The 27,647-nt window shown below is 39.3% G+C and overlaps 1 protein-coding gene across 5 annotated transcripts in view; it reads right to left on the bottom strand.

Moving 5' to 3' along the window:
* ACVR1C (activin A receptor type 1C) overlaps positions 1-27,647 on the bottom strand; it is a 133,848-nt gene that overhangs the window by 45,007 nt on the left and 61,194 nt on the right. For 4 of the 5 annotated variants that reach the window (XM_060177905.1, XM_060177904.1, XM_060177906.1 and 1 more), the window contains 5 exons: positions 24,896-25,126; positions 12,105-12,272; positions 9,524-9,680; positions 7,011-7,135; positions 2,878-3,008 (listed from right to left, as the gene is read on the bottom strand). In XM_060177905.1, coding sequence (XP_060033888.1) covers positions 2,878-3,008; positions 7,011-7,135; positions 9,524-9,680; positions 12,105-12,272; positions 24,896-25,126 — 812 coding nt within the window. Of the gene's footprint in view, positions 1-1,000; positions 1,074-2,877; positions 3,009-7,010; positions 7,136-9,523; positions 9,681-12,104; positions 12,273-24,895; positions 25,127-27,647 lie in introns of all 5 variants that reach the window. The other variant, XR_009545969.1, reaches the window with a different exon arrangement.

The raw sequence follows: 27,647 nt of genomic DNA, 5'->3' as shown, positions 1-27,647 counted from the left end.
ATTTTCCCTCCATAGTTGCTTTAACTCAAATATAATAAAAGAGGACTGACTATATTGGCAGAGTGCAAGGACCTGGCTTAAGGATACCGGTTCCAGACCGCTCCCCTCCCCATCTGCAGCGGCGGCTACAGACAGACTATGACCCACATAGTCAACGACTGCCACCTCTCCAGATTCAAAGGAGGTCTCGAAACTTTACATCAGGCTCAACCTGACGCTGTTGACTGGCTACGGAAGAAGGGCAAACGCTAGAAGAAGAACAGGTGGTGAAGCAAGTCTGCAGGCGTATATCTTTCTCTCCCCCTCTCTGTCCTCCCCTCCTCTCTCTATTTTTCTCTGTCCTATACAACAATGAACAACATCAACAACAACAATAATAACCACAACAAGGCTACAACAACAAGGGTAACAAAAGGGAGGGAAATGGCCTCCAGAAGCAGTGGATTCATGGTGCAGCCACTGAGCCCCAGCAATAACCCTGGAGGCAAAAAAAAAAAAAGAGGACTATATTAATAAGAAGGACAGTGACAGCCAGGTTGCTGGTCCATTTTTGACTCTCATGAGTAGGGTAGCTGTGCACACAAAGATTCATGTGCTCTTCTGAGTTAGTCTTAGCACGTCCTCTGGCTATGTGGTAGGAGTGATATTGCGAGATTAGAAGGGTTTCCTTAAATTTTTATTTTCATTTTTATTTCTTTAAAAAGTGGTAACCAAACTACCCGTGAGGCTGTGAATTTATAGCCCTAAATCTTGTAAAATCTTGTAAAACTGTACCAGATCACTAATGAAAAACAAACATTCAGAAATGATACTAGGATCAAACTGTGTCACCCTTCTAGAGGCCAGGTTTTCTTTAAAAACTCAATCTATTGATTTCTAGGAACATAGTAGAATGACTACTTTTTATTTTACTTTTACTAGTGATTTAATGATTATTTACAAAATTACAATAGGGATATAATTCCACACTCTTTTCACCACCAGAGTTCTGTATAAGTACCGTGCGCTGATTGCGCCACTGGAGCTCCTACCACCACCAGAGTTCTGTGGAATGACTAATTTTTTTAAATTCCCTAAAAAGAGAAATAAAAGTCAAAAAAAAGATATGGGTTTAATTCAAAATTCTGGTACATTGGTCTGGTTTACATATCTGAAGATATATGTCTGATATACAACATAAAAGATTCATTGAGCTTTATATTGAGAACTAAACATTACTACATTTATAATTTGCACAACAATAAAAATGCTAAGGCTCCTGAATTAAAATATCAATATATACGAACTGGTAAATAAGAGAGAGAATTTCAGAAGGGAAAACACTTCAGATGTACACTGAAGTGTTTGTACTTATCTAGGTATGCCACTGCCTGGCCCCTGAATATACAGTTATCTTCATGAATATTGGTAGAAGTTCTCAAGAAAAGCAAGGCCACACTAGCTGTAATGGTAGTGACTCAGAGGGATGAGGACTCCTTGAAGATTCTACAATCATTTTAATTTTTAGCTTGATGGTAAACCTAGTGGTGTCCATTTTAATAACTGTGCTTTTAACTTGACGTATGTACTATTTCTTTTTTATATAATTTTAAATCTTTATTTATTGGATAGAGACAGTCTGAAATCAAGAGGGAGGGGATTATAAAGAGGGAGAGAGACAGAGAGACACCTGAGCACTGCTCCACCCCTCACAAAGCTTTCCCCCTGCAGGTGGGGACTGGGGGTTCAAACCCAGGTCCTTGTGCATTATAATACATGTGCTCAACCAGGTGTGCCACCACTCGGCCCCTACATATGTACTATTTCATTTCATGAAATGATTGGAATTAAGAGACATTTAATTTAATGTCCGTGCTCATATAAATATCTCAAATCTCATTTCTAAAGGAATTAGGTAGGTATCCACACAAAATATAAATACCAGGACATAAATCTGACCTTTAAGAGTTAAGTGAATTACAAATGGGGGGGGGGGGAATGCAGAAAGAAAGAGAGAAAAAAAAACAAAAATAACACCTATGACAAGTCAAACTAAGAGATGTCACTTGACAAAGATCTTCAACATTAAATTTTAATATGGCAAGAGATAAACAACAGAAGCTGGGGTCTGAGGAGAGTGACATGTTCTAATAGGAGTAGAGGGAGATAGATGCTAGGCACTTCCTACCTGTCCTGCTTCCTCCCTGTGGAAGCTACAAACACTTTGAGCTTCAAATAAGGGGGAACACACATGGAAATAACCCTTTGTTGTGTATGTACTGCATGGTTGACATGTCATTACATAACTGAGGAGGAAGAGGTAAAGCATGATCTTTGACAGAAGGAAGGTTTTCTGGTGACAGAGAATAAATTCAAACTTCAGCAAATTAGGGGTTAAACTATTCACTGAAGATGAAGATGTCATATCCCGTGTGGCATAGAATTCTCACATGCTTTCTCCACTTTTCTAGTCATTGACTTTGAGGTGGGACAGTGGGACTGTTTATGCTCTGTGGACCATGAGCAGTCCTCTTTTCTCCTGACCTAAACTCCTAGGACCTAGGTGTTGAGATAGCAACATCCCAAGGTCACAGAGATGACTAAATCACAACAAGAAACACAGATGCCATTGAGAGTTCTGAAGTGTCAAGGGGACTTTGAATTGCAAGAAATAAAGTCTCCTGTAAAGCTTCAGAAATTTCAGAGTTTGCTGATGTCATATAGCCCAACACTGTGTCTAAACTCAGCAAAAGGAATTAAAACCCTCCTGAAGACTTATGCAGAGATGCACCCTGACAGAGAAAGAATTGAATGCCTAGATTAAGAGACAGCTATTGGTCTCTGATACTTACCTCAGAAATACATAAAGAAACTAAGTATGTAAGAAAATAGCCTTACTTCACAGCTCTGCCACTGGTTTGGAATATTTGGCCGAAACTTCTGTTCACAAACAACTTTCCTCATGTCCTCTGTTGAGGGGTCTGAAGGCACCATGTCATAGTAGGGCAACTGGTACTCCTCAACAATTCCTACAACAGATTTGCAAAATGTCATGGTGAACTTAGTACGTCAGTATGCTGTAGTAGACCAAATGTGGATTTATAGTAATGCATACTTGGGATTTATATAATGCCATAATGTCTTTTAATTTAAAAAAAAATAGGGCAGGTCAGTGACAGTTGAGGATACAAGCTATCATGTTTTAGGGCCCAGGTTCAAGCCTCTGGTCCATATGTGCAGGGGGGAAGTTACATGAGAAGTGAAGCAGTGCTGTTGATATCTCTCTCTCCCTCCCTCCTTCCCTCCCTCTCTACCCCTCTCAATTTCTCTATTCTATCAAAAGAAAAGAAAGATAAGAATGGCCAGCAGGAGTGATGGATTTGTTGTGTAGGCACCAAGCCCCATTAATAACCCTAATGTCAGCAGAAAAAAATAGGCTAACTTTGTATTCATCTAAAAAAGTATATTTGTATAACATATTTCTCAGAAAGAATAATAAAAAGGTGCTTATTTCAATATAATACCAATTAAGTCTTCTAAGACAAAGGACATTGTAGAAAATTCTGGAATGTTAGATTTATTAAAAATTGCACCATCATGAAGTCAAGAATATAAATTCAAAACACTTAGTTGAATAGTTATTATATACAAATGTTATCTGAAATTTTATAACTTTGATAATATAAAACAAAATATGATTACTTTATACAAGTTAGAATTTATGTAATTATCATATGAGCATATACCATTCATGTATAATTATCCTATTATAAGTATATAATTTTAATAATTATATAGCTTTTCTGTTAAATCATGCAAAATGTGGCTAACAAATGCCACTGTGTGATTAAAGAGGAACTACTAATCTTACTGAACTATAAACTTTATATCAATATCACTACTGTTTTATAGCAGTTTTAGTGAAAGTTTTCCTCCATCATAGAAAAAGTTAATTTGAAAAAGAAGAGGGGACAGGTGGTGGCGCACCTAATTGAGTGTATGTTACAGTGCACAAGGATCTGGGTTTGAACCACCAGTCCCCACATGCAGGCTGAAAGCTTCACAAGTGGAGAAGCAAGGCTGCAGGTGTCTCTCTGTCTCTCTCCCTATTTCCCCATTCTTCTCAATTTCTGGCTGTTTCTATCCAATAAAAATAAAGATAACAAAAAATTTTAAAAAGAAAAAGAGGAAAAATAATCTTTTCAAAATAAAACATCTTTTTCTGTTTTAATTCAATTTATTTATTATTGAACAGAGACAGAGATAAATTGAGAAGGAAAACAGAGAGGTAGAGAGACAGAGAGATACCTGCAGCCCTGCTTCATAACTCATGAAGCTTCCCCCCTGCAGGTAGGGACCAGGGGCTTGAACCTGGGTTCTTATGCACTGTATTGTATGTGCTCAACCAGGTGCACCACTGCCTGGCCCCTACATCTTTTCTTTTGAAAATTATTAAGCGGTAATCCCTTTAAACTTTAAACCCTTAATTTCAATTTAAGAAATATTACACCTGAAATTCTTTCAGAGAAATAGGCAAAGGGATTCTTTAAAGACATTTGAACATGTAAATCAATATTTAACAGGTCTCAAATGCAAAAAGAAAGACTGGTTCTTTATCACCAGAATAATAACTGAATTTGAGAATTTTCCTAGTAAAATCATTAGTAAACTATAGTCCTATTCATTTCAAATGTTTAACATGTGTCAAAATATTTCAAACCACAAATCCTTTTAACCAAGTGACTATTTTGACAGCAGAAGAAAATCTAAGGACACAGTACAAAAAATAAAGAAAGAAAAATGTCAATATAAAAAATTTAAATAATAAAGTTTATTTAAACTGTAAAAAATTAAAAACAGAACAACAAATATCCTTGAATTGTGCTATCTATCAAACAGGTATCCCAACATATTACCTGTTTCTATAAAATGAAGAAACCTTAGCAGAGTGTCATCAGACTGTTAAAGACCACACAGTAAACAGAAGATCCTGGAGTTAACCCCTTATTTAGGCCTTCAATGTCTGTGCTCCAGGTCATTACTACCTCTCTAAGTAAGTGGTTCTATATTCCCTTATGCCCTACAGTCTTATCGGTGAAGAAAAGAAATCACAGTATGTTCTTTCATTCAGATACAATTTAATCTTGGAAATTTTTGACTTTTTAAAATGAGATTGGTGTGGACTGTGGAGATACTCAAAGTTAGAACACTAAGCTACATGCCTGAAGCCCCAGAACCTCTGTGTTTAATTTATTTTTTAATTATTATCTTTATTTACTTATTGAATAGAGACAGTCTGAAATCAAGAGGGGAAAAGAGATAGAGAAAAAGAAGGAAAGAGAGACACCTGCAGCCCTGCTTCAGTGCTCGTGAAGTTTTCCTCCTGCAGGTTGGGACCAGGTGCTTGAACCTGGGTTTTGTGCCCTGTGATGTGTGTGCGCTCAACCAGGTGCACCATCACCTGGCCCCTTCCATGTTTAATTCCCACCACCACCATATGCCAGCCTCTCACCTTCTCTTCAGAAATGAATCAGTAAATCTTTACAATGAGGTTGGAGTAAGTAAAGCACAGTAGTATCAACATCTAATGTAAAGCTGGCAATGGCTTAACAACATGTTCTTTCATAGGAAGTGTACTATCTACCTTCTGCATCCCTCAACGACCCTGGGTCCATGCTCCCAGAGGGATAGAGAATGGGAAAGCTATCAGGGGAGGGGGTGGGTTATGGGGATTGGGTGTTGGGAATTGTGTGGAGTTGTACCCCTCCTACCTTATGCTTTTGTTCACTAATCCTTTCTTAAATAAAAAATTAAAAAAAAAAAAAGGAAAAAAACTAAAAAGAAAAAAAAAAAAAAAGAATTGTTTGAATTAATTGGTTAGCTCCTTGAATACTCAAAGCCCAAGGAGGAATGAATGAATATCCTCACAGCATAGGTGAAGAACGTGGCACAAGGTGACTTGTCCAAGAGTCAGAAATTTGGGAAGTTGCTAATCAGTGGGGTAGCCCCAAGTTGGATTCACTTAAAGGTGAAACTTTAAAACATCTCCCAGCATTTAACACTTTTCCAAGGTTGGAGTAATATCAGCAGCCTGGATTGGTGTGTGGGGGGGGATTTCCTCTCCCAAATTATTTTTCTCATTATTAACCTCGAGACTACCAGGAGCACTCAACTCATAAGTTAATTTCTGTTTTTTGTTTGTTTGTTTTTAATTTATTTATAAAATGAAAACAATGACAAGACCATAGGATAAGAGGGATACAAGTCCCATCACCAGAGCAGTGTATCCCATCCCCTTCCCTGATAGCTTTCCTATTCTTTAACCCCGTGGGAATATGAACCCAAGGTCATTATGGGGTACAGAAGGTGGAAGGTCTGTCTTCTGTAATTGCTTCCCCACTGAAGCCTCCACCACCCAATTGCTCATCATCATGAAGAGAAAACCAGAAAAGTCTGAGAGCCAGCTTTCATTCCAAGTCCTATTCCTTGAACATCACTTCCTTTATTTGGGCCTTATTTCTGTAGGGTGTGGTCAGTGAGACAGCATAATGGTTGTGCAAAAAGACTTTTATGCCTGAGGCTCACAAGCCCCAGGTTCAATCCCCTACACCACCCAAAGCCAGAGATAAGCAGTGCTCCTATCTGTCCTTCCCTTTTTCTCCCTCTCTCTTTTTCTTTCTTTCTTTCTCTCTTTCTTTCCTCCTCTCTGTCTCTCTTTGAAATAAAAATAAAAAAATACATTAAAGTAAAGTAAATTTAAGATAAGGCTGTATACAAACTCAAGTAAGGAAAATGCCAAATGTTTCATAAAGTATTTTCTCAAATTCATGAAATAAGCAGTAATCCCAGTATAAAATCCAAGTATCTGTAGGATATTTTTGTTGTTGTTGCCACTGGGAAATATTTAGGGAGTTTCCTAGGTATTTGGAAATGATTCAGTGTAGTGCTTGAAAAAAGCACAAAGACAGAAAATAAAACCTTGTCTTCAGATGGCCAGGAATGGCAGACACCATGGATTTCCACAGTCTTACCTCCAACTGAACACCTTCTGGCTATCTCCCAGTAGACCAGCCCAGCAGAGTAGATGTCAGCACGTTTGAAGGACTCGAAGATGCTCACGTTCATTGTGTCATCAAGCATTTCAGGAGCCATGTACCTTCACACACACACACACACACACACACACTTCAGATTCTGTGTTTGACTTGCAGCGCATTCCAATAGAACATAATCATATATCTTGACATGAAATAGAAATCAAATGACTCACTTTGATTTTACAGGTGGATGAGCACCACTAAAATAGAGCACAACTAAATGACCTTGCTGTGAACTCCTGAGCTCATCTTACTCAGTGTGGGAGCCTCTGTGGCAGCATCCCAACACTTAGAAAGCACAACCAGAGGGGAATCCAGGGCCTAAAGCATTCAAAAAAGAAGGGGAGAATAAATTCTACCAGTGGTGTTTCTGCAGAGAGCTCCCGAAGGGAAAGGGAATGCCTTATCCATCAGCATGATCCAGGTGTTCCAACATAGTCCTCAGGCCCCTCCCTCAAATCTCTGAATGAACAGTTCCATCTGCATTGCTTCCAAGAAATCTATGCAACATGGATGACTACAATGCCTCACTGATATAGGACCAGACTGAAGATATCTACAACCCCTGTGATCTTATAGAGCTGCCCTGGAAGATGTTTTTTTTTTTTTAATTTTCCAGAATAGTAAGATTAGAATTCAATACCTTCCCAAACTCTTAAAAACATCAGAACTGGGCTGGGGAGATAGCATAGTGAGTATGCAAAAGGCTCTTGTGCTTGAAGCTCTCAAGTCCCAGGTTTAATCCCCAGCACCAGCATAAACCAGAACTGAGCAGTGCTCTGGTCTATCTCTTTTTTTTTTTTTACCAGGGCATTGCTCATCTATGGCTTATGGTGGTGTAGGGAATTGAATCTGGGACTTTGGAGCCTCAGGCATGAGAGTAACCATTATTCTATCTACCCCCCCACCTCTATCTCTATCTCTATCTCTATCTCTATCTCTATCTCTATCTCTATCTCTATCTCTATCTCTATAGTTCTCCTGGTATCTCTCTAATTGAATACACAAATTAAATAAATAAGGTATCTGAACTACTGGAAGAACCCTGGATTCTGCATTTCTCTAAGGGTTCTTACTATGAGAAGTCAGATGAGTAGGCTGAACATGCTTTTCTAGGAGAAAAGGCAAGTCCCCTTGGATGTACAGTTCCATGAACTAGCCACAGTATTACTGGGACCTCCCTGAAGCTCCTCAGGAATCAAGAGAAGCACTGAGAGGAATCACCCTGAATCTCTAATATTCCGTAGGGAGCTAAGACTGTGGCTGAAAGATTCTCTACTCTCTCGGGATTTTAACAAGCCCAGAAAAATGTTTGGATTGTTTGAGACTTCAAGGTCAAAAGCCCTGGAACTATGCCAGTGTAGCACATTCCTATTTGGAATTCAAATAAAAATAATAGCAGACCAGCCATGTCCCCATAAAAAAAGAAAGCAAAGAAAAAAGCAGAGATCTCATTACTTATGAGTTTGTCCATATATATAGATAGAGATAGAGAGATATAGATATATGTACAACAGCCTCTGTATATACAGTCTTGCTCTTAAATTTCAGAGATTCTGTTTCTTGAAAATGAGAATCATGTCCAAGTTCATTATCTTGAAACACATCAATTAGGTATGACTTTTTAACTAGACACTTGCTTATAAGGTAGTTTTGAATAGCGGGAGATATAGTAATGGGAATGCAATGACGTACATTCCTATTTATTCAGTTGAGTTCCTCACTCACATACTTGAATAGACTGCATAAGTGATGTTTAGAACCTGAATAAAGGCTTTGGTTATAAGCTGCTATTTTCTTTCTTCTATCTATAGGAAAACATTTTCAGAACTTGTCGTGCTAAAAATAGTGTCACCTCTTTTCTCCCATTCCTCTTCAAAAGAAAATAATTACTGCCTGACTAAATGGTGGTAAGCAACAGGAGAACTCTTCTTGACTTGTAACCTCTGTGCCCCTAACTGCTCAGTGACCCAGAGAAGAGATCTGAATTTTTTTTGAGCTTTATGATTCCCCATTTGTCTGACCAAACCCATCTCCCCTACCCAATATGCAGAAACACCTTTGCAACCATTCATGTTTACAGGTAAGTTGTGAACATTAGTCTGCTGTCTGGTAAATTATCCTGGGCCACAGCGTTGGTGCACCTGGTTGAATACATGTCACCATATACAAGAGCTCAAGTTCAAGCCTCTACTCCCCACCTGCAGGGTAGGAAGCTTCATGATCAGTGAAGCAGGACTGCAGGGGTCTTGCTTTCTCTTTCCCTTTCTGTCTCCCTACCCCTCTTAATTTCTCTCTGTCTTAACAAATAAAAAGGAGGAAAAATGGCCTCTGGATCAGTGGATTCATTGTGCGTACACTGATTCCCAGTGATAACCCTGGTTATTTAAAATAATAATAATAATAATTTAAAATAAAGAAGAAGAACAGAAAGTAAGTCAACTTACCTTTTGGTTCCCACCTTAGGATTCTGAGGTATATCAATAGTGTTGAGCATTGAATCATGCTTCACGGCCAACCCCAAGTCAGCTATAACACAAGTTTCACACTTTTTCACTAAGATATTTTTTGATTTAATATCTCGGTGAGCAATAGCAGGCTTACCTGTGAAGTGGAAGAAAAGCTTACTCAGGTGGAGGGTAGACAGCATAATAGTTATGCAAACAGACTCTCATGCCTGAGGCTCCAAAGTCCCAGATTCAACACCCCCCCACCCCCGCACCACCATAAGCTAGAGCTAAACAGTGCTCTGGTTAAAAAAATTAAAATAAATAAAATAAATAAATAAATAAAAGAAAAGCGTACCCAGTGTTTGTTCTTGCTACTGAAAACTGAATTACTGAGAAAGGAATCATTTAGAAGACTTGCCCTTGCAGAATTGTGCATCTAAGTTTAGTGTCCAGCTTTGCCCTCCTCACAGTCCTTGCTAACTATGTTAGCTCTTTCAGATCCATTAGCCACTACCTGTCTCTCTCAACTACAACTACAAGTGATCTACAGAAGAACAATGATACCAGATGAGGCATCTCTATGCCTTCAATACCTACATCACCAAGTGTCATTTGGCCATCTCCAGTGAACATCTGCTGAGTAAACGAAAGCAGAATTGACACTGATATGTGTACATCATAACAAAGGACATGTTTTCTTTCAAGCTGTACATCTCTGCTCTCCTAGCACAGTGGTTCTCATACATGCAGGTCTTTGAGATTCACCCAACTGTGCGTTTCTGTGAAGTCACCTTTTTCTACATATTTAAGCCAAATTACATAGTAAGCTGAATAAAGAATGAAGTGGTCTGGGAGGTGGCACAGTGAATAAAGCATTGGACTCTCAAGCGTGAGGTCCTGTGTTCAATCCGCAGCAGTACATGTACCAGAGTAATGTCTGGTTCTTTCTCTCCTCCTATCTTTCTCATTAATAAAAAATAAAATCTTTAAAAAAAGAATGGATATGAAAACCCTGACATAAAGCCAGATGTTGAAGAGATTTGCAAAAATACAGGACAAAATCATTACTTTCACCAGGTTATATTGTTGTACTACAAAAAAAAATGATGTCAATATCAAACTGATATTTCTATTAGTACGTAACTGGTCAATTATACATTCTTATGTGAATTAATGAATACTTTAAAGTTTCTTATTTCTGTACTATGGTAAATACTTATAGCTAGAATGGCACACAAAGAAAACTGAATTCCTCAATAATTCTTATGAGTTTAAGAGGTTCATGGGATCAAATTTGAGAACCACTACACTGTCTAAATAATAACTTCCTAGAACTAATTCTTTAGTGGTTTCATAAATAGAAAAATACCATTAGGTATTATTTGCCCTTCAAGAACTTGATATATAATTTTATTACCCACAGCCAATTACTTTAATTACTGATATTCTTTGACTATGTGGCACTTGACAGTAAAGCAGGTTCACATATGCTGAATAGACATAACCATTAAAAATAAGAGTATGTCAGGGGAAGATGACCAGAGGGCTCTGAATGCCAACTCCATCAGGACCTGGAGAGAAAAGAGGGAAAAATAGAAGGACATTCAAGAGTAGTAACAGGTGTAGGTGTGACTTAGAAAGGAAGGGAAAGCAGATCCATAGGGGGGAAACAGGGATGTGAGAGTGATCTGGCTGTTACATATGTCACTCCCTGATCATCAGGATTGGTTCAACTGATCTGGCTGGCGAGGCGGGTGGCCCCATCCCTCACTGCTTCATGTGCGTCCCCCTCCTGAAGCTGTGTTCTGGGTCGAAGAGGATGGTCCTCCCTAAATAGAAACTGACCAGTCTTCAGTTGAAGGTAAACGAGTAGCTGCGCTACCCTGCTAGAACCTCCAAACAGACTCTCAAGGAAAAAAATGTCAAATAAATATAAATATAGATAATTACAGAAATAATCGTCAACCCCATATGTGTGACCTTGGGAGAACCAGTGCAGTTTCCAATGAAAAGAATGGAGACACAGAACTCTGGTGGAGGGAATGGTGTGGAATTATACCCCTGTTATCTCATAATTTTAAAAAATATATTATTATCTTTATTTATTTATTGGATAGAGACAGTCAGAAATTGAGAGGGTAGGGGAAGACAGACAGGGAGAGAAACAGAGACACCTGCAGCCCTGTGTCATCACCAATGAAGCTATCCCCCTGAAGGTAGGGACTGGGGGCTCGAACCCAGGTCCTTGTACAATGTAACATATGTGCTCAACCAGGTGTGCCACCACCACCCCTTAGCTCATAATTTTAGAGCAATATTAATTCAATAATAAATTATTTAAAAAATACATATCTAAATTTTAAAAAGAATAAGAACATTACTATAAATAATCTGCAAAATGCAAGTATGTAGTTCAGAGTTGACTTTATCATATAGTTTCAACCTTATGAAGAATCTCTAGTGTTTCTTGACATTTGATGTTTTATAGTGAATAAAATAAAACTGAGTGCTGAACTGCAACTTCAGAGTCTCCACCCTCTTATCAAGCAGCAGAGATAGAAATGAAGTGCGTACGCACCTTGTGTGCCCACAATCTCCATGTGAAGGTGGGCCAGGCCACTGGCTATGGAGAATGCCAATCTGACCATCCCGGCCACTGTCACTATGTTTCTGTTCAAGTAGTCATACAGGGAGCCCAGTTCATGGTAATCAGAAACAAGCCACAGCTGAGTCCAAGTTCCATTATCTAACGAGAAAAGTATTTGATGCTGTAAATATTTGTTGAGAACAAAGTCAAAATGTTTAACAAATATTGGTGTTTCTTAAGACTCTGTAGTGGTGGGGAGATACCTAGCTTGTTGGCCCACAGATGGAGAAGGACTTCTGAGCTTCTCCTCTCCCACCCCCCTCTCTTTCCATATACGTATGTGTGTGTGTGTGTGTGTGTGTGTGTGTGTTCATATACACATAATACTAGAAAAGATCAATAACATTACTATAATTTACAAGATAGCAAGTATGTAGGTGAGAGTTAACTGTATCATATTAGTTTCAGCATACATGTGAAAAGCATGCCTGGAAGTGGTGGATGAACCCTGTGTAGCTAAACAAAAGTAAATCTATATCATTAAAAAATCCAAGTCAATTTCTTCAGTGATAAAATGCTCATTCTTACAGTTTAAGCTGGTAAAGCAAAGCTTCCCAATTAACTACTGCAGATATTGCTGTATTAGGAACCTGTTACACATAACCCATCGCTGTAGGTGGCTGTGAGATGGTAATTCTGATGGCTAACAACCAACCTTCATCTTTCCATCTTTCTTTCTTTTTTCCTCCCTCCGTCCCTTCTTTCTTTGCTGCACAGAATGAACCCAAGATCTTATGCCCAGGAGTAGCCTCTGCTGACTGACCTCCCCAGACAACTGTTTGTTTTTTTTTCATCCTTTAGGGAGAGAGCAAGATTGGGTGACTGAAAGGGAGAGGAGAGAGAGGGAGACACAGACAGACAGAGAAGAGAGGATGAGCCTTGGTGTCACTTGATCCGTACAGCTCCTCTTCTACCCACTGGCTCCCAGTGCCCCACCCCGTGGCAGTGCTGGGCTGGGCCCTGCACCTCACAGATGTCTCGGCAGTTCTCCACCAGGTGTTACAGCCCAGTGCCAGTGACTCCTTGTTAGCCTCTCCTTGCCAGGACATTCTAGTAAAGACAGCCACATTACAAGAAAACTACTGAGAGCTGCACTGCAGTCCAGTGTTCATTTCTAAATCACTTAAAACTGTGAAGAAAGATGGTACCAGTAAAAATAGAAATACAGACTGTACTGTGACTAGAGTCAAGTGCTAATATTCTACAAAATCTTTGTTATTGGGACCAGGTGGCAACCCACCTGGTTAAGCACTCACATTATAGTGAGCAAGGACCCAGGTTTGAGACCCTGGTCTCCCTCTGCAAAGGGAAAGCTTTGTGAGTGGTGAAGCAGGCCTGCAGGTGTCTCTCTCATTCTCTAACTCCCTCTCCCCTCTCTGTCTTTATCCAATAACAAATAAATTCAAATATATTTTTAAAAATTTTATTATTCATTTTCAAAATAAGGAAGTCAATGATCCCCCACCCCCAAAGTTTATATCAAGAGCCAAACATAATTAATAACCAAAAGCTAATCCAATCTATAAATTTTTAATTTTAATATTTATATTTATTTACATTGGATAGAGAGAAACTGAGAGGGAAGTAGAAAGTAGAATGGGAGAGGGACAGAGAGATACCTACAGCCCTGCTTCACCACTTGTGAGGCTTTCCTCCTGCAGGTGGGGGGACCAGAGGCTTGAACCTGGATTATTGTACACTGTAATGTGATTGTGCAATCAGGTGCATCACCACCTGGCCCCTATAAAATATTTTTAGCAGGATAAATATCATTTTCAGCATTTGTATAGGTATTAGAGTCTGTACGGTTAGCTGTGACTCTGGGGGCAAAGTGTCTGCAGCAGCCCCAAGTTGTCCCAGCCATCGCTAATGCTGAGGGACAGGAAACTATAAAGAACACTTGCTACCCATTGTTCTATGTAGAAAAGCTTCGAGTGTTGGGAGTTGGATGGTAGCGCAGGGGGTTAAGTGCACTTGGTGCAAAGCGTTAATGGATCGGCTTAAAGATCCTGGTTCCAGCCCCTGGCTACCCACCTGCAGGGGAGTCGCTTCACAGGCAGTGAAGCAGGTCTGCAAGTGTCTGTCTTTCTCTCCCCCTCTCTGTTTTCCCCTCCTCTCTCCATTTCTGTCTGTCCTATCCAACAATGATGACATCAAGAACAACAATAATAATAACTACAACAATAAAACAAGGGCAAAAAAGGGAATAAATAAATTAAATATTAAAAAAAGAAGAGCTCCAAGTGAGTGAACTAAATATTTAATCCAGGCGGTGGAAAACAAATCACAGGAATGCAAAAATCAACAGGGCACAATAAGTTCCGCTTATAATCTGACGACATTTAAAACTAACACTGACTCACAACTCCTAGTCTGCTAACACTGGTGGTTATCTTGGACCTAGAGTCTTTATAAGGAAGGTGACTAAAAACTGAAATGAAAAATGATGCAAAAAGACAGAGATGCATCAAATCAAACAAAAACCTCTAACAAGTAGGTCATTAGCAAAGGTAGACCAGTTCAGTAGAAGAGAAAAACAAGAGGTGCATGTCTATAATTCAGTAGACATCATAAGTAGTAGCTCCACAAGATGGTACACACAGGTTATTACTGTGGTAAAATGTTAACAATTAATTCACCAATAGGCTAGTCCAACCTTTGTGAGAGCTAGCTCTTAATATGGCTAAAAGTCTTTATATATCTTCAAAACATATGTATCTAAGAATTTGTGGAAAAGGGCCTAGGAGACAGCATAATGCTTCCGTAAATGGTTTTCATGCCTGAGTTCCCAGGTTCAATCCCCAGCACCCCCTAAAGCCAGAGGTGAGCAGGGCTCTTGTTTGTCTCTGTATATCTTTCTCCGTACATCGCTCTTATAAAACATAAATAATTTTCTAAGGAAATTATCTGTGAAAAAAATTAAGGTTAGGGATTCCGGAAGATGGCAGAATGAGAAGCTGCTAGTGGCTTGAGCTCCAACCACATCTACTGGAAACAGTAGGATTTTTTGCCTTTAGTAGGCCAGTCAATAACGGGTCCTAGCGGTAACACTATGGAGTGACTATAACTCAGTTTGGGTTAGAAAATAGAGTAAAAAGAAAGGGAAAAAAATTTTCTTTTAAAATATTATTCCCGAAGCACTCACCCCCTCCTCCACCCCCCCCATAATCAGTCCCTGGGGACCAGAGATCTGCTCCTATAAGACTCCCCTGCTGAGCTTCTTTCTTTACCAAGATTCCTGTCCGACCAGGGGGTGTCATTCATTCTAATTCTATTCCCTTCTGAAACCTTTGGCCTCTTTTTAAAGTAGCCAATCAGCTGCCTCTGTTCAGGGGGCCTAAGGCAATCTGGAGCCATCCAAAATGAAGACAGGAAAGGATTTTTACTCTGTTCTATTTTATCATCAATACAAGATAAAAGCACCCCTTTCCCCCTCTCCTTCAGGTTGACCAGAATTAACTCTTAGTGTATTTTCCATTGTGAGGGGACTGGGTGTCTTATTCACTGCTAAAATAACTTTCTTCACTTTTCCTACCGCCCCCACCCATCCTCTCCCTCCCCCCCCATAGCTAATTAAATAATAAATAAATAAATAGACTCCTTTCACTGCTCTTTTATTACTGTTCTTTTTATTGTCTTTTTCTTTTTTCTCTCTCTCTTTTTATATTCTTTTTCCCATTCTTGTCATCCTTTCTTCCTTCCTCCTTCAGCTTTCTGAATTCACTGATACACATTTGGGAATTATTTTGGGGAAGAAATGTGACTCAGAGTGGACTCTCTCTGCATGTATCTCTGCTCTACATCCCTTTCTCCTTTAGCTACCCCTAGAATATACAGTGGATAGTAGATTTGCATAACTGTCTATTCCTGCTATTCTTGTCTAGTCCTGAGGTTTTTTTTTTTTTTCCTTTCTTAACAATCAGCTGCCTCTGCTCAGGAGGCTTGAGGCAATCTGGGACAGGTTTTTTACCTTGCTCTATTTTATTATTAATATTATATAAAGATATATATTATATCTTTCCTCTCCTCCTTTAGGTTGACCAGAATTAACTCTTAGGGTATCTTTCATTGCTAGGGGACTGGGCATCTTATCCATTGTGAGAGGAACTTGTCTCATTACTCTTACCTACTCTATAGACTCTCCCGTTATCCCTCCTCTGAGCTAATTAATAAAAAAATAAAATAAAATAAAAAATTAATTAATCAATTAAAAAACTTTCCTTTCACTGCTCTTTTATTACAGCTCTTTTTTCCTATCTTTTTTCTTTTCTCTCTCTTGTTTCTCTTTTTTTTTATCTTGTCTTCCATTTCTTCCTTCCTTCTACTTTGTCTTTCTGCATTCACTGATATTCATTTGTGAATTATTGGGGGAAGAAATCTGACTCAGAGTGTACTCTCTATGTGTGTATCTCTGCTCTACTTCCCTTTCTCCTCTTATTACCCCTAGAATATACAGTGGAGAGTAGATTTGCATAATTATCTTTTCTTGCTATCCCTTCTTTTCTTTCTCTTTTTTCTTCACTTGGACTTGGTTGATATTTTTTCACAGACTGGAGACATTGTATGGCTAACTGGTAGTGATTAAACTGCTTCAATCCTTGCTTCAGTTGCTACTATAATTCCTGAGGTCAGTGATTGCATTTGTCATAAAGGTATTTAGTACAGTGTTGCTTTTACTCAAGACACAACAACTGAGGAGCAAAGGAACATAAAATAAGAAACACAAAGATCAAAAAAATGGGTAGATCAAAAGAAAAATAAAACTGCTACTCCAATGAATGAAGACAAGAGCCCAGAAGAAACTACAAATCAGCCAGAAGTAACCATAGATAAGAAAAGTATGCAAGCAATAATAAACTTATTAATCACAAAAATGAAAACAACATTGGAGGAAAGGAATGGCAGTATTAGGCAAACAACAGTTGAGACCCCCAAGGAAAATACTGATTATCTTGAGGCAATTAGAGAATTGAAAGCTGAAATAGCTGAACTGAGGAAAGAAGCTGAGGGGAGGGAAAGCAGACTAACAGAAGCAGAACACATAATTAGTCAGATAGAGGATGAGTTAGAAAAAGCTAATAAAGAGGTGAAAGAGCTCAAAAAGAGATTTAGAGACACTGAAAACAACAACAGAGACATATGGGATGATCTCAAAAGAAGTAACATTCGTATAATTGGCCTGCCAGAGGGAGAAAAAGAGGAAGGGGAAGCAAATATTCTAGAGGAAATAATAGAAGAAAACTTCCAAGACCTGAATAACAGAAAGGACATGAAGATTCAAGAGGACCAGAGAGTTCCAAACAGAATCAACCCAGACCTGAAGACACCAAGACACATCATAGTCACAATGAGAAGGAGTAAGGATAAAGAAAGGATCCTAAAGGCTGCAAGAGAGAAACAAAAAGTCACATACAGAGGAAAACCCATAAAACTATCTCCAGAATTCTCCATACAAACTCTAAAAGCAAAAAGAGAATGGCAAGATATCTATCAAGCCCTGAATGAAAAAGGGTTTCGACCAAGGATAATATATCCTGCTAGACTTTCATTCAAACTGGATGGAGGGATCAAAACCTTCTAAGACAAACAACAGTTAAAGGAGGCAACCACCACCAAACTGGCCCTGAAAGAGGTTTTAAAAGACCTCTTATAAACAAGAACATCACTATAATACTTGCAATATAGCAGAGCCAACAAAAATTTGCTGAACAATGGCACTACAATACATTAAATCCATAATATCAATAAATGTCAATGGCTTAAACTCACCCATCAGAGGCACAGAGTGAGGGGATGGATCAGAAAACATAACCCAGCCATATGCTGCTTGCAAGAATCCCATCTGACACAACATGATAAACACAGACTTAAAGTGAAAGGATGGAAAACTGTCATACAGGCTAACGGACCACAAAAAAAGGCAGGAACAGCCATTCTCATCTCAGACACAATAGATTTTAAATTTAATAAAGTAATAAAAGATAGGCAAGGACATTACATAATGATTAGAGGATCAATCAACCAAGAAGATTTAACAATTATTAACATCTATGCACCCAATGAGGGACCATCTAAATACATCGAACACCTACTGAAAGAATTTCAAATATACATCAATACTAATACAATAATAGTGGGAGACTTTAATACCCCACTCTCACACATAGACAGATCAACAAAGCAGAGAATCAACAAAGATACAAGAGAATTGAATGAAGAGATCGACAGACTAGACCTCTTGGATATTTTCAGAGTCCTTCACCCCAAAAAACTGGAATACACCTTCTTTTCAAATCCACATAACACATACTCAAGGATAGACCACATGTTAGGCCACAAAGACAGCATCAATAAATTCAAGAGCATTGAAATCATCCCAAGTATCTTCTCAGACCACAGTGGAGGAAAACTAACATTTAACAACAAACAGAAAATTATTAAAAGTCACAGAATTTGGAAACTAAGCAACATACTCCTTAAGAATCACTGGGTCAGAGTCACTCAAGCAGGAAATTCAAATGTTCCTGGAAACAAATGAAAATGAAGACATGACCCTTCAAAATATTTGGGACACAGCTAAAGCAGTACTGAGGGGGAAACTTATAGCCATATAATCACAAATTAAACAACAAGAAAAAGCTCAAATGAACGACCTTACTGCACACCTCAAGGACTTAGAGGAACAAAGGAACCCTAAAGCAACCAGAAGGAAAAAAATCACTAAAATTAGAGCAGAAATAAACAACATCAAAAAGAAGAGAACCATACAGAAGATCAATTACGCCAAATGTTCGTTCCTTGAAAGATTAAACAAAATTGACAAACCCCTAACCAGACTCACCAAACAAAAAACAGAGAAGAGTCAAATTAATAGAATTGTAAACAATTGAGGAGATATGACAACTGACACCACAGAAATCCAGAGAATCATGCGATACTTCTATGAAGAACTATACGCCACCAAGCTAGAGAATCTGGAAGAAATGGAAGCATTCCTAGAAACATATGCCCTTCCAAAACTGAACCAAGAAGAACTACAAAACCTAAATGCACCAATCACAGACAAAGACATTGAAACCATTATTAAGAATCTACCCAGTAACAAAAGTCCTGGACCAGATGGCTTCACAAATGAATTCTACAAAACTTTCAGGAAACAGTTAGTACCCGTACTTCTTAAGTTTTCCATAAGATTGAAGAAACAAAAATACTCCCTTCCACCTTCTATGAATCCAACATCACCCTGATACCAAAAGCTGATAGGGACACAACAAAAAAGGAAAACTACAGACCAATATCTCTGATGAACATAGATGCCAAAATATTAACAAGATCTTGGCCTACCGGATACAATAGCAAACCAAAAAGATTGTTCATCAGGACCAAGTGGGATTCATCCCAGGAATGCAAGGCTGGTTCAACATATGTAAGTCAATCAATGTCATTCACAGTATCAATAAAAGAAAAGCCAAAAGCCACATGATTATCTCAATAAATGCAGAGAAAGCCTTTGACAAAATGCAACACCCATTCATGCTCAAAACTCTACAAAAAATAGGAATAGATGGGAAATTCCTCAAGATAGTGCAATCTATATATAACAAACCTACAGGCAACATCATACTCAATGGACAGAAAGAAAGAAGCTGAAGGCACTCCCCCTCAGATCGGGGACTAGACAGGACTGTCCACTGTAACCATTACTCTTCAACATAGTATTGGAAGTTCTTGACATAGCAATCAGGCAAGAGAAATAAATCAAAGGAATACAGATCGGAAGGGAAGAAGTCAAGCTCTCACTATTTGTAGATGTTATGATAGTATACATAGAAAAACCTAAAGAATCCAGCAGAAAACTACTGTAAGAATTAGGCAATATAGCAAGGTGTCAGGCTACAAAATCATGTACAAAAATCAGTGGCATTTCTTTATGCAAACACTAAATCTGAAGAAGAAGACATCCAGAAATCACTCCCATTTACTGTTTCAGCAAAATCAATCAAATACCTAGGAATAAAGTTGACCAAAGAAGTGAAAGACTTATATACTAAAAACTATGAGTCGCTACGTAAGGAAATAGAAACTGATACCAAGAAATGGAAAGACATCCATGCTCATGGATTGGAAGAATAAATATCATCAAAATGAATATTCTCCCCAGAGCCATATACAAATTTAACGCAATACCCATCAAAGTTCCACCAACCTTCTTTAAGAGAATAGAAAAAACACTACCATCATTTATCTGGAACCTGAAAACACCTAAAATTGCCAAAACCATCTTAAGGAAAAGAAACAGAAATGGAGGCATCACACTCCCAGATCTCAAACTATATTATAAAGCCATCATCATCAAAACAGCATGGTACTGGAACAAAAATAGGCACACAGACCAGTAGAACAGAATGGAAAGCCCAGAAATAAATCCCCACACCTATGGACATCTAATCTTTGATAAGGGTGTCCAAAGCATTAAATGGAAGAAGGAGGCTCTCTTCAATAAATGGTGCTGGGAAAACTTGGGTTTTAACATGCAGAAGAATGAAATTGAACTACTTTATCTCACCAGAAACAAAAATCAACTCCAAATGGATCAAAGACCTGGATATTAGACCAGAAACAATCAAATACTTACCACCTAAACGTCAACGATAGCTTTGATGAAATAAACCCAATTGCAAGAAAGACTAAAGCAGAAATAAACCAATGGGACAACATCAAATTGAAAAGCTTCTGCACAGCCAAAGAAACTATCACACAAACAAAGAGACCCCTCACAGAATGGGAGAAGATCTTCACATGCCAAACATCAGACAAGAAACTAATCACCAAAATATATAAAGAGCTCAGCAAACTTAGCACCAAAAAAGCAAATGACCCCATCCAAAAATGGGCAGAGGATATGAACAAAAATTCACCTCGAGGAGACCCAAAAGGCTAACAAACATATGAAAAACTGCTCTAGGTCACTGATTGTCAGAGAAATGCAAATTAAGACAACACTGAGATACCACCTCACTCTTGTAAGAATGGCATACATCAAAAAGGACAGCAGCAACAAATGCTGGAGAGGCTGTGAGGACAGAGGAACCCTTTTGCATTGCTGGTGGGAATGTAAATTGGTCCAGCCTCTGTGGAGAGCAATCTGGAAAACTCTCACAAGGATAGACATGGACCTTCCATATGATCCAGTAATTCCTCTCCTGGGGTTATACCCCAAGGACTCCATAACACTCAACCAAAAAGAGGTGTGTACTCCTATGTTCATAGCAGCACAATTCATAATAGCTAAAATCTGGAAGCAACCCAGGTGCCCAACAACAGATAAGTGGCTGAGAAAGCTGTGGTATATATACACAATGGAATACTATGCAGCTATCAAGAAAAATGAACCCACCTTCTCTGACCCATCTTGAACAGAGCTAGAAGGAATTATGTTGAGTGAGCTAAGTCAGAAAGATAAAGATGAGTATGTGATGATCCCACTCATCAACAGAAGTTGAGAAAGATCTGAAAGGGAAACTGAAAGCAGGATCTGACTAAATTGAAAGTAGGGCACCAAAGTAAAAACCCTGTGGTGAGGGGTATACATGCAGCTTCCTGGGCCAGTGGGGGGTGGGGGTGGGTAGGTAGGTTGGGACACAGCCTTTGGTGGTGGGAATGGTGTTTATGTACACTCCTAGTAAAGTGTAGTCATATAAATCACTAGTTAATTAATATGAGGGGGAAAATTAATTGTCTCAAAGTTTTTAAAACACAGACTGAGTCTTTTTAATATATAGGCTGTGTATTTGATATGCGGACTCTCTCAAAAGCCTAGACTAAGTAGATCAGAAGCAATCAATGGCACAGCTATATACAAGATACTGGGTACTATACAGCAAACCCTAACAAAAGGACTTTTCAAAGTTAACCCAATTACCAAATAATGTGATGATAACATTAACTATCCATTGTCTTTTGGAACCCTAAGACAGCAGGAGCCTCACATCTCCACTAAAGAGCCTATATTTCCCCCAGTCCTGGAACCTTAGGATAGGGCCCACTTTTCTGCATGCCTCTCCCAATCCATATCAAATAATAATATTGCATCAGCTGATCGCAACCTAATCAAGACAATGATTGCCACCTCAACATACTTCGGCTCAACTGTGTCCAGAGATTTCACGTGTGGAATGACAACCCTTCAGCTTCATTATTCAGGTGAGACCTTTCCTTTCATAGTATTCTCTAATTTCATCCCAGGTGGTTCACTTTCTGGCAAAGTCCCAAAACCTAGATATGTACCAGGTTCTGTGAGAGAGAGCATATGTTCACACGTATCCATAGACTAGTGCAAAATATATACCTGAAAGCAAAAGCACACTAGAGTTTGCAGTGAGTACCCCCTTAACACTTCCTTTCCACTATTCCAAGCTTTGGGTCCATGATTGCTCAACAATTTGTTTGGCTTTGTATATTAACTCTCTTTTCAGATGGCACCAGGTTCCAGATGCCATCAGGATGCCGGCCAGGCTTCCCTGGACTGAAGACCTCACCAATGTGTCCTGGAGCTCCGCTTCCCCAGAGACCCACCCTACTAGGGAAAGAGAGAGGCAGACTGGGAGTATGGACCGACCAGTCAACGTCCATGTTCAGTGGGGAAGCAATTACAGAAGCCAGACCTTCCACCTTCTGCAACCCACAACGACCCTGGGTCCATGCTCCCAGAGGGATAGAGAATAGGAGAGCTATCAGGGGAGGTGATGGGATATGGAGATTGGGTGGTGGGAATTGTGTGGAGTTGTAACCCTCCTACACTATGGTTTTGTTAATTTATCCTTTCTTAAATAAAAAATAATTTTAAAAAAAAAGAAAAAAAAGAAAAACATCACCAATAAGCAGAAAAAAAAATTAAGGTTAACTCAGCATTCATACTTATGGACAAACATTACAATAATGGCAAGTCTTTATCAACTAGTTGATAGAAACTCTTCCATAATCAAACTTACATTAGATCAAAATAATCATGGGATTTTAAGTTCCACAGAAAACTGTAGGTCCCTGGTGTCTACAGATAATTAACCTTTGTAAAAGAGGAAAATTAAAGGGCGGGTGAGACAGCATAATGGTTATGCCAAAAGATATTCAAGTATGAGACTCCCAAGTCCCAGGGTCAATCCCCAGCACTACTTTAGACCAGAGCTGAGCAGTTCTCTGATGAAAACAAAACAAAATATCACTTAAAGAGATATAAGTTAAGTCTTTGGGAAGCCGGGTGGTGGCGCTCCTGGTTGAATACCCATGTTATAGTGAATAAGGACCCGGGTTCGAGCTCCCAGATCTCACTGCAGGGGGAAAGCTTTGTGAGTGGTGAAGCAAGGCTTCAGGTATCTCTTTGTCTCTCTCCCTCTCTATCACCCCCTTCCCTCTTGACTTCTGGATGTCTCTATCCAATTAAAAAAGATAATAAAAAATAAAATAAAAAAGAAGTTAAGTCTTTGCCAAGCCCCAATTCCTCCTGTTACTATTTGGACCTTTCTCCGCTACCATCCTAGTTGTAAGTGATCATGGAACCCGAGTACTGGAGGTGAGGCCCTTAGACATGAAAAGCATGCTCCTGAAAAAAACAGACAAACACTCATCAGTCTGCAAAATTTAGTAAAACACTCAACTATTTCAGCCCTGACTGGTTCACAGCTAGTAATCAAAACTACCAACGACATTCTTTTGTCCTAAACAGCCAAAGTGGCATAACCCCATAGGTACCCCCACCAAAGCACAAGTCTTCCATGTACTTCTGGAGCTTGTTATGATGAGAAAGGTCAGACCCAGCAATGAGCTGGCAGAATTCTAGGCCACAATGCTACAGCAGTTGAAGCTTCCACTTTAACAGGCTATGTGGGTCCTGTGCCATGTGGGTCCCAGCATGCTAGATACCAACTGGACAGTGAGCATGATTTCATATCACTCAGATGCCCTGCTTTACTTTATTTCACCACCAGAGTTATCAGTGGGACTCAGGTCCTGCATGGCTCCATCATTCCTGGTGAATAGTTTTTTTGTTGTTGTTGTTTCTTTTATTTCTTTCTGACAGAGGGTAGAAGACAGAGAAAGAGACAAACAGAAGAGTGGGAAGGAAAGAGGGAGAGAAGCTGAACCATTGCTCTAGGGTATGAAGCTTTCCTCAGCAGACAGGCTTGAACTTGAACCCAAACTCAAGAGCATGGTAATAAATTAGCTCCATAGATGAGGCACCCCTGACCCTTCAACTACCTTGCTTTACTGTATGATTATGAGCTTTAATCTATGAACATTGAAGAAGCCTTTCTTTTCCCAACAGAGAAAATACTCTGTGCAGTGGTGCATCCGGTTAAGTGTACTTAGAGATAAGCACAAGGACCAGCAGGAGGATCCCAGCTCAAGCCCCTGGCTCCCCACCTGCAGGGGGGTCAACTTCACAAATCGGTGAAGTGGATATAGAAGTGTGTCTCTGTCTCTCTCCCTTTCTATCTCCCCCTCCTCTCCCAATTTCTCTCTGTCCTGTCCAATAAAATGGGAAAAAATGGCCTCCGGGAGTAGTGGATTTATATGCAGGCACTGAGCCCTAGCGATAACCCTGGAGAAAAAAAAAAAAGAAAAAACTTTTATGCAGATTTTATTAATATAAAAAATGTTGGTTATTTACAGCCAACAAGGGGCATGGAATTTTCACTGGCTGAACCCACTCAGATGGACAGTACCTTTGTTGTCAGCAGCAATGAAGCCGAGAATGTTCTCATGTCTCAGCATCGCAGTCTGATAAATCTCTGCTTCACGAAACCAAGATCTTTCATCTCTGGAGGAAAATATCTTCACAGCCACATCTTCTCCACACCATCTTCCATGCCAAACCTCACCAAATCTACCTTTACCCACTAGTTCTTGAAGTACAATTGTCCTGGCAATTGTTCTTTGGACCAACAGAGGTAGACCTAACCAAGGAAAAATTAAGATTAGTTATCAGAAACAAGTGTCAGAAAGAGCTATCTTGCTAGTCATTCTGTTCAGATAAAAAGCTAACATTTCAATGACTTTAGTCATCCTAATATACAGGTACCAGTATTATTGTATTGTTAGGATGTATTCCCCTTATCCTATACACACATAAAAATATCTAGGTTAGGGAGTCGGGAGGTAGTACAGCAGGTTAAGCACACATGGCATAAAGTGCAAGGACTGTAGTAAGGATCCTGGTTCGAGCCCCCAGCTCCCCACCTGCAGGGGAGTCACTTCACAAGCAGTGAAGCAGGTCTGCAGGTGTCTATCTTTCTCTCCCCCTCTCTGTCTTCCCCTCCTGTCTCCATTTCTCTCTGACTTATCCAACAACAACATCAACAACAACAACAACAATAATAACTACAACAATAAAACAAGGGCAACAAAAGGGAATGAATAAATAAATAAATATTTTTTTAAAAAAACATCTTGGTTAGCCCATTGCTATGGATTTTTTATTTTTCCAGAATCATGGTACATCTCCCTGATTTGAACTAAACACACAATAGTTATACACACCCACAGAGACATGATTTTTAAAAAACATTTATTTATTTATTATTGGATAAAGATAAAGAGAAGTTGAGAGGTGAGGAGGTGAGACAGAGTAGAGGGACAAAGAGACACCTGCAGCCCTGCTTCATGACACCTGAAGCTTTCCCCCTGCAGGTGGAGACCAGAGGCTTGAACCCAGGTCCTTACACGCTGTAGTATGTGAGCTTAACCAAGTGCACCACCACCTGACCCCTAAGAGAGAGACATGTTGTTAACTTCCTAGTGACTGGGAAACTACTTTTGCAATGTTGAATGAAAATGGCATCCTAAGTTCTAGTTCTGAGATAATAATATGTAACTATTCAAAGGATGAGCAGGAAAAAAATGTTAACAATATGTTACATGCAATGATGATTATTCTGAGGTTATTCTATGGCATTCTATGTAGTACAATCACAATGAACTGATGATAAACTGATGGACAAAGCCAGACAACAGCATCTACAATGGTCAGTGCAAACAAGTCAGGATGTTCAAATCCAATGACAGTCGCTTCAGAGCCTGTAAAACTACCCAAAACAATCTGAGTAATTCTCCAGTTAGACATGATATCCTGATGTGCACACTGAGGAGTACTGTACTCTCAGTCCTCTCCAGGTCTCCACTGGTGTGTCTGATGTGTATATGTAGACAAATAATTAACTCAGGTTTCAATCTGTCCTTTCTCTGACCCTGAGAAATTTTTATGTGAAGAGAAATGAACTTTGCTGTACAGAAAGGCTCATTCATGCTGTTCCCTGGAGGTGAAGCTTCTGCTGTTGTGAGAAGGACCCTCCAGCAACGTCACCATCTGGCAAACATGGGATATGACAAAGCCAGGGTCAACCCCTTCTCCTGGGCACCGCCTGGGATGCAGCCACCACCAGACAATGCCATAAAACACCAGTCCATTCTGCTCCCTCGCTGGCTTCAGATCTTTTTGAGATCTTTCCCTGACCCAGACAAGGATCTTTTCCAATGGATTCTTCTGCATCTGGCACAGCTTAATGCTGAGGGTAGATACTAAGGCATCCATATACATATATAGTATTCCTCTGTCAACTGCCATTGTGGATATTCCTGTATGGAGGCCAGGATAATGTTCCTTCCAAAGAATATAAAGGAACCAAAACTTTCCACTGGGAAAAGAAAGTCTCTTTAATAAATGATGTTGGGTGAGCTGGACAACCACATGCATAAAAATGAAACTAGACTACCACCTAACACCATGCACCAAAATTAACTCAGAATAGATCAAAGATCTAAATATTAGACCTGAAACTATAAACTACATACATAGAAAAATACATCGCTGAAATATTTCAGGACCTTAACATTAAAGATATATTTGGAGACTCCACCTCATGGGCAAGAAAAAATAAAAAATGGATAAATGGGGGAGTCGAGCAGTAGTGCAGTGGATTAAGTTCATGTGGTGCAAAGCATAAGGACTGGCATAATGATCCCAGTTCAAGCCCCCAGCTCCCCACCTGCAGGGGAGTCGCTTCACAAGTGGTGAAGCAGGTCTGCAGGTGTCTTTCTCTCCCCCTCTCTGTCATCCCCTCTTCTCTGCATTTCTCTGTGCCCTATCCAACAATGATGGCATCAATAATAGCAATGATAGTAACTACAACAATAAAACAAGGGCAACAAAAGGGAATAAATTAATTAATAAATTTTAAAAAATGATTAAATGGGACTATTTAAAATTAAAAGGCTTCTACACACGAAAAGAAAATTCCATAAGGATAGACAGGAAACACAGAAAATGGGAAAAGAGATTTGCACACTACACTTCAGACAAGTGGCTGATATTAAACATCTTTAAAGAACTCTTACAGCTCAACAAAAAGAAAAAGAACTCAATTAAAAAGTGGATTGAAGACATGAATAGATGGTTCTCTAAAGAAGAGATACACATGG

The sequence above is a fragment of the Erinaceus europaeus genome, chromosome 18, assembly GCF_950295315.1.
Source record: "Erinaceus europaeus chromosome 18, mEriEur2.1, whole genome shotgun sequence".
Taxonomy (NCBI): Eukaryota; Metazoa; Chordata; class Mammalia; order Eulipotyphla; family Erinaceidae; genus Erinaceus; species Erinaceus europaeus.
This window is presented reverse-complemented; position numbering and strand designations above follow the sequence as displayed.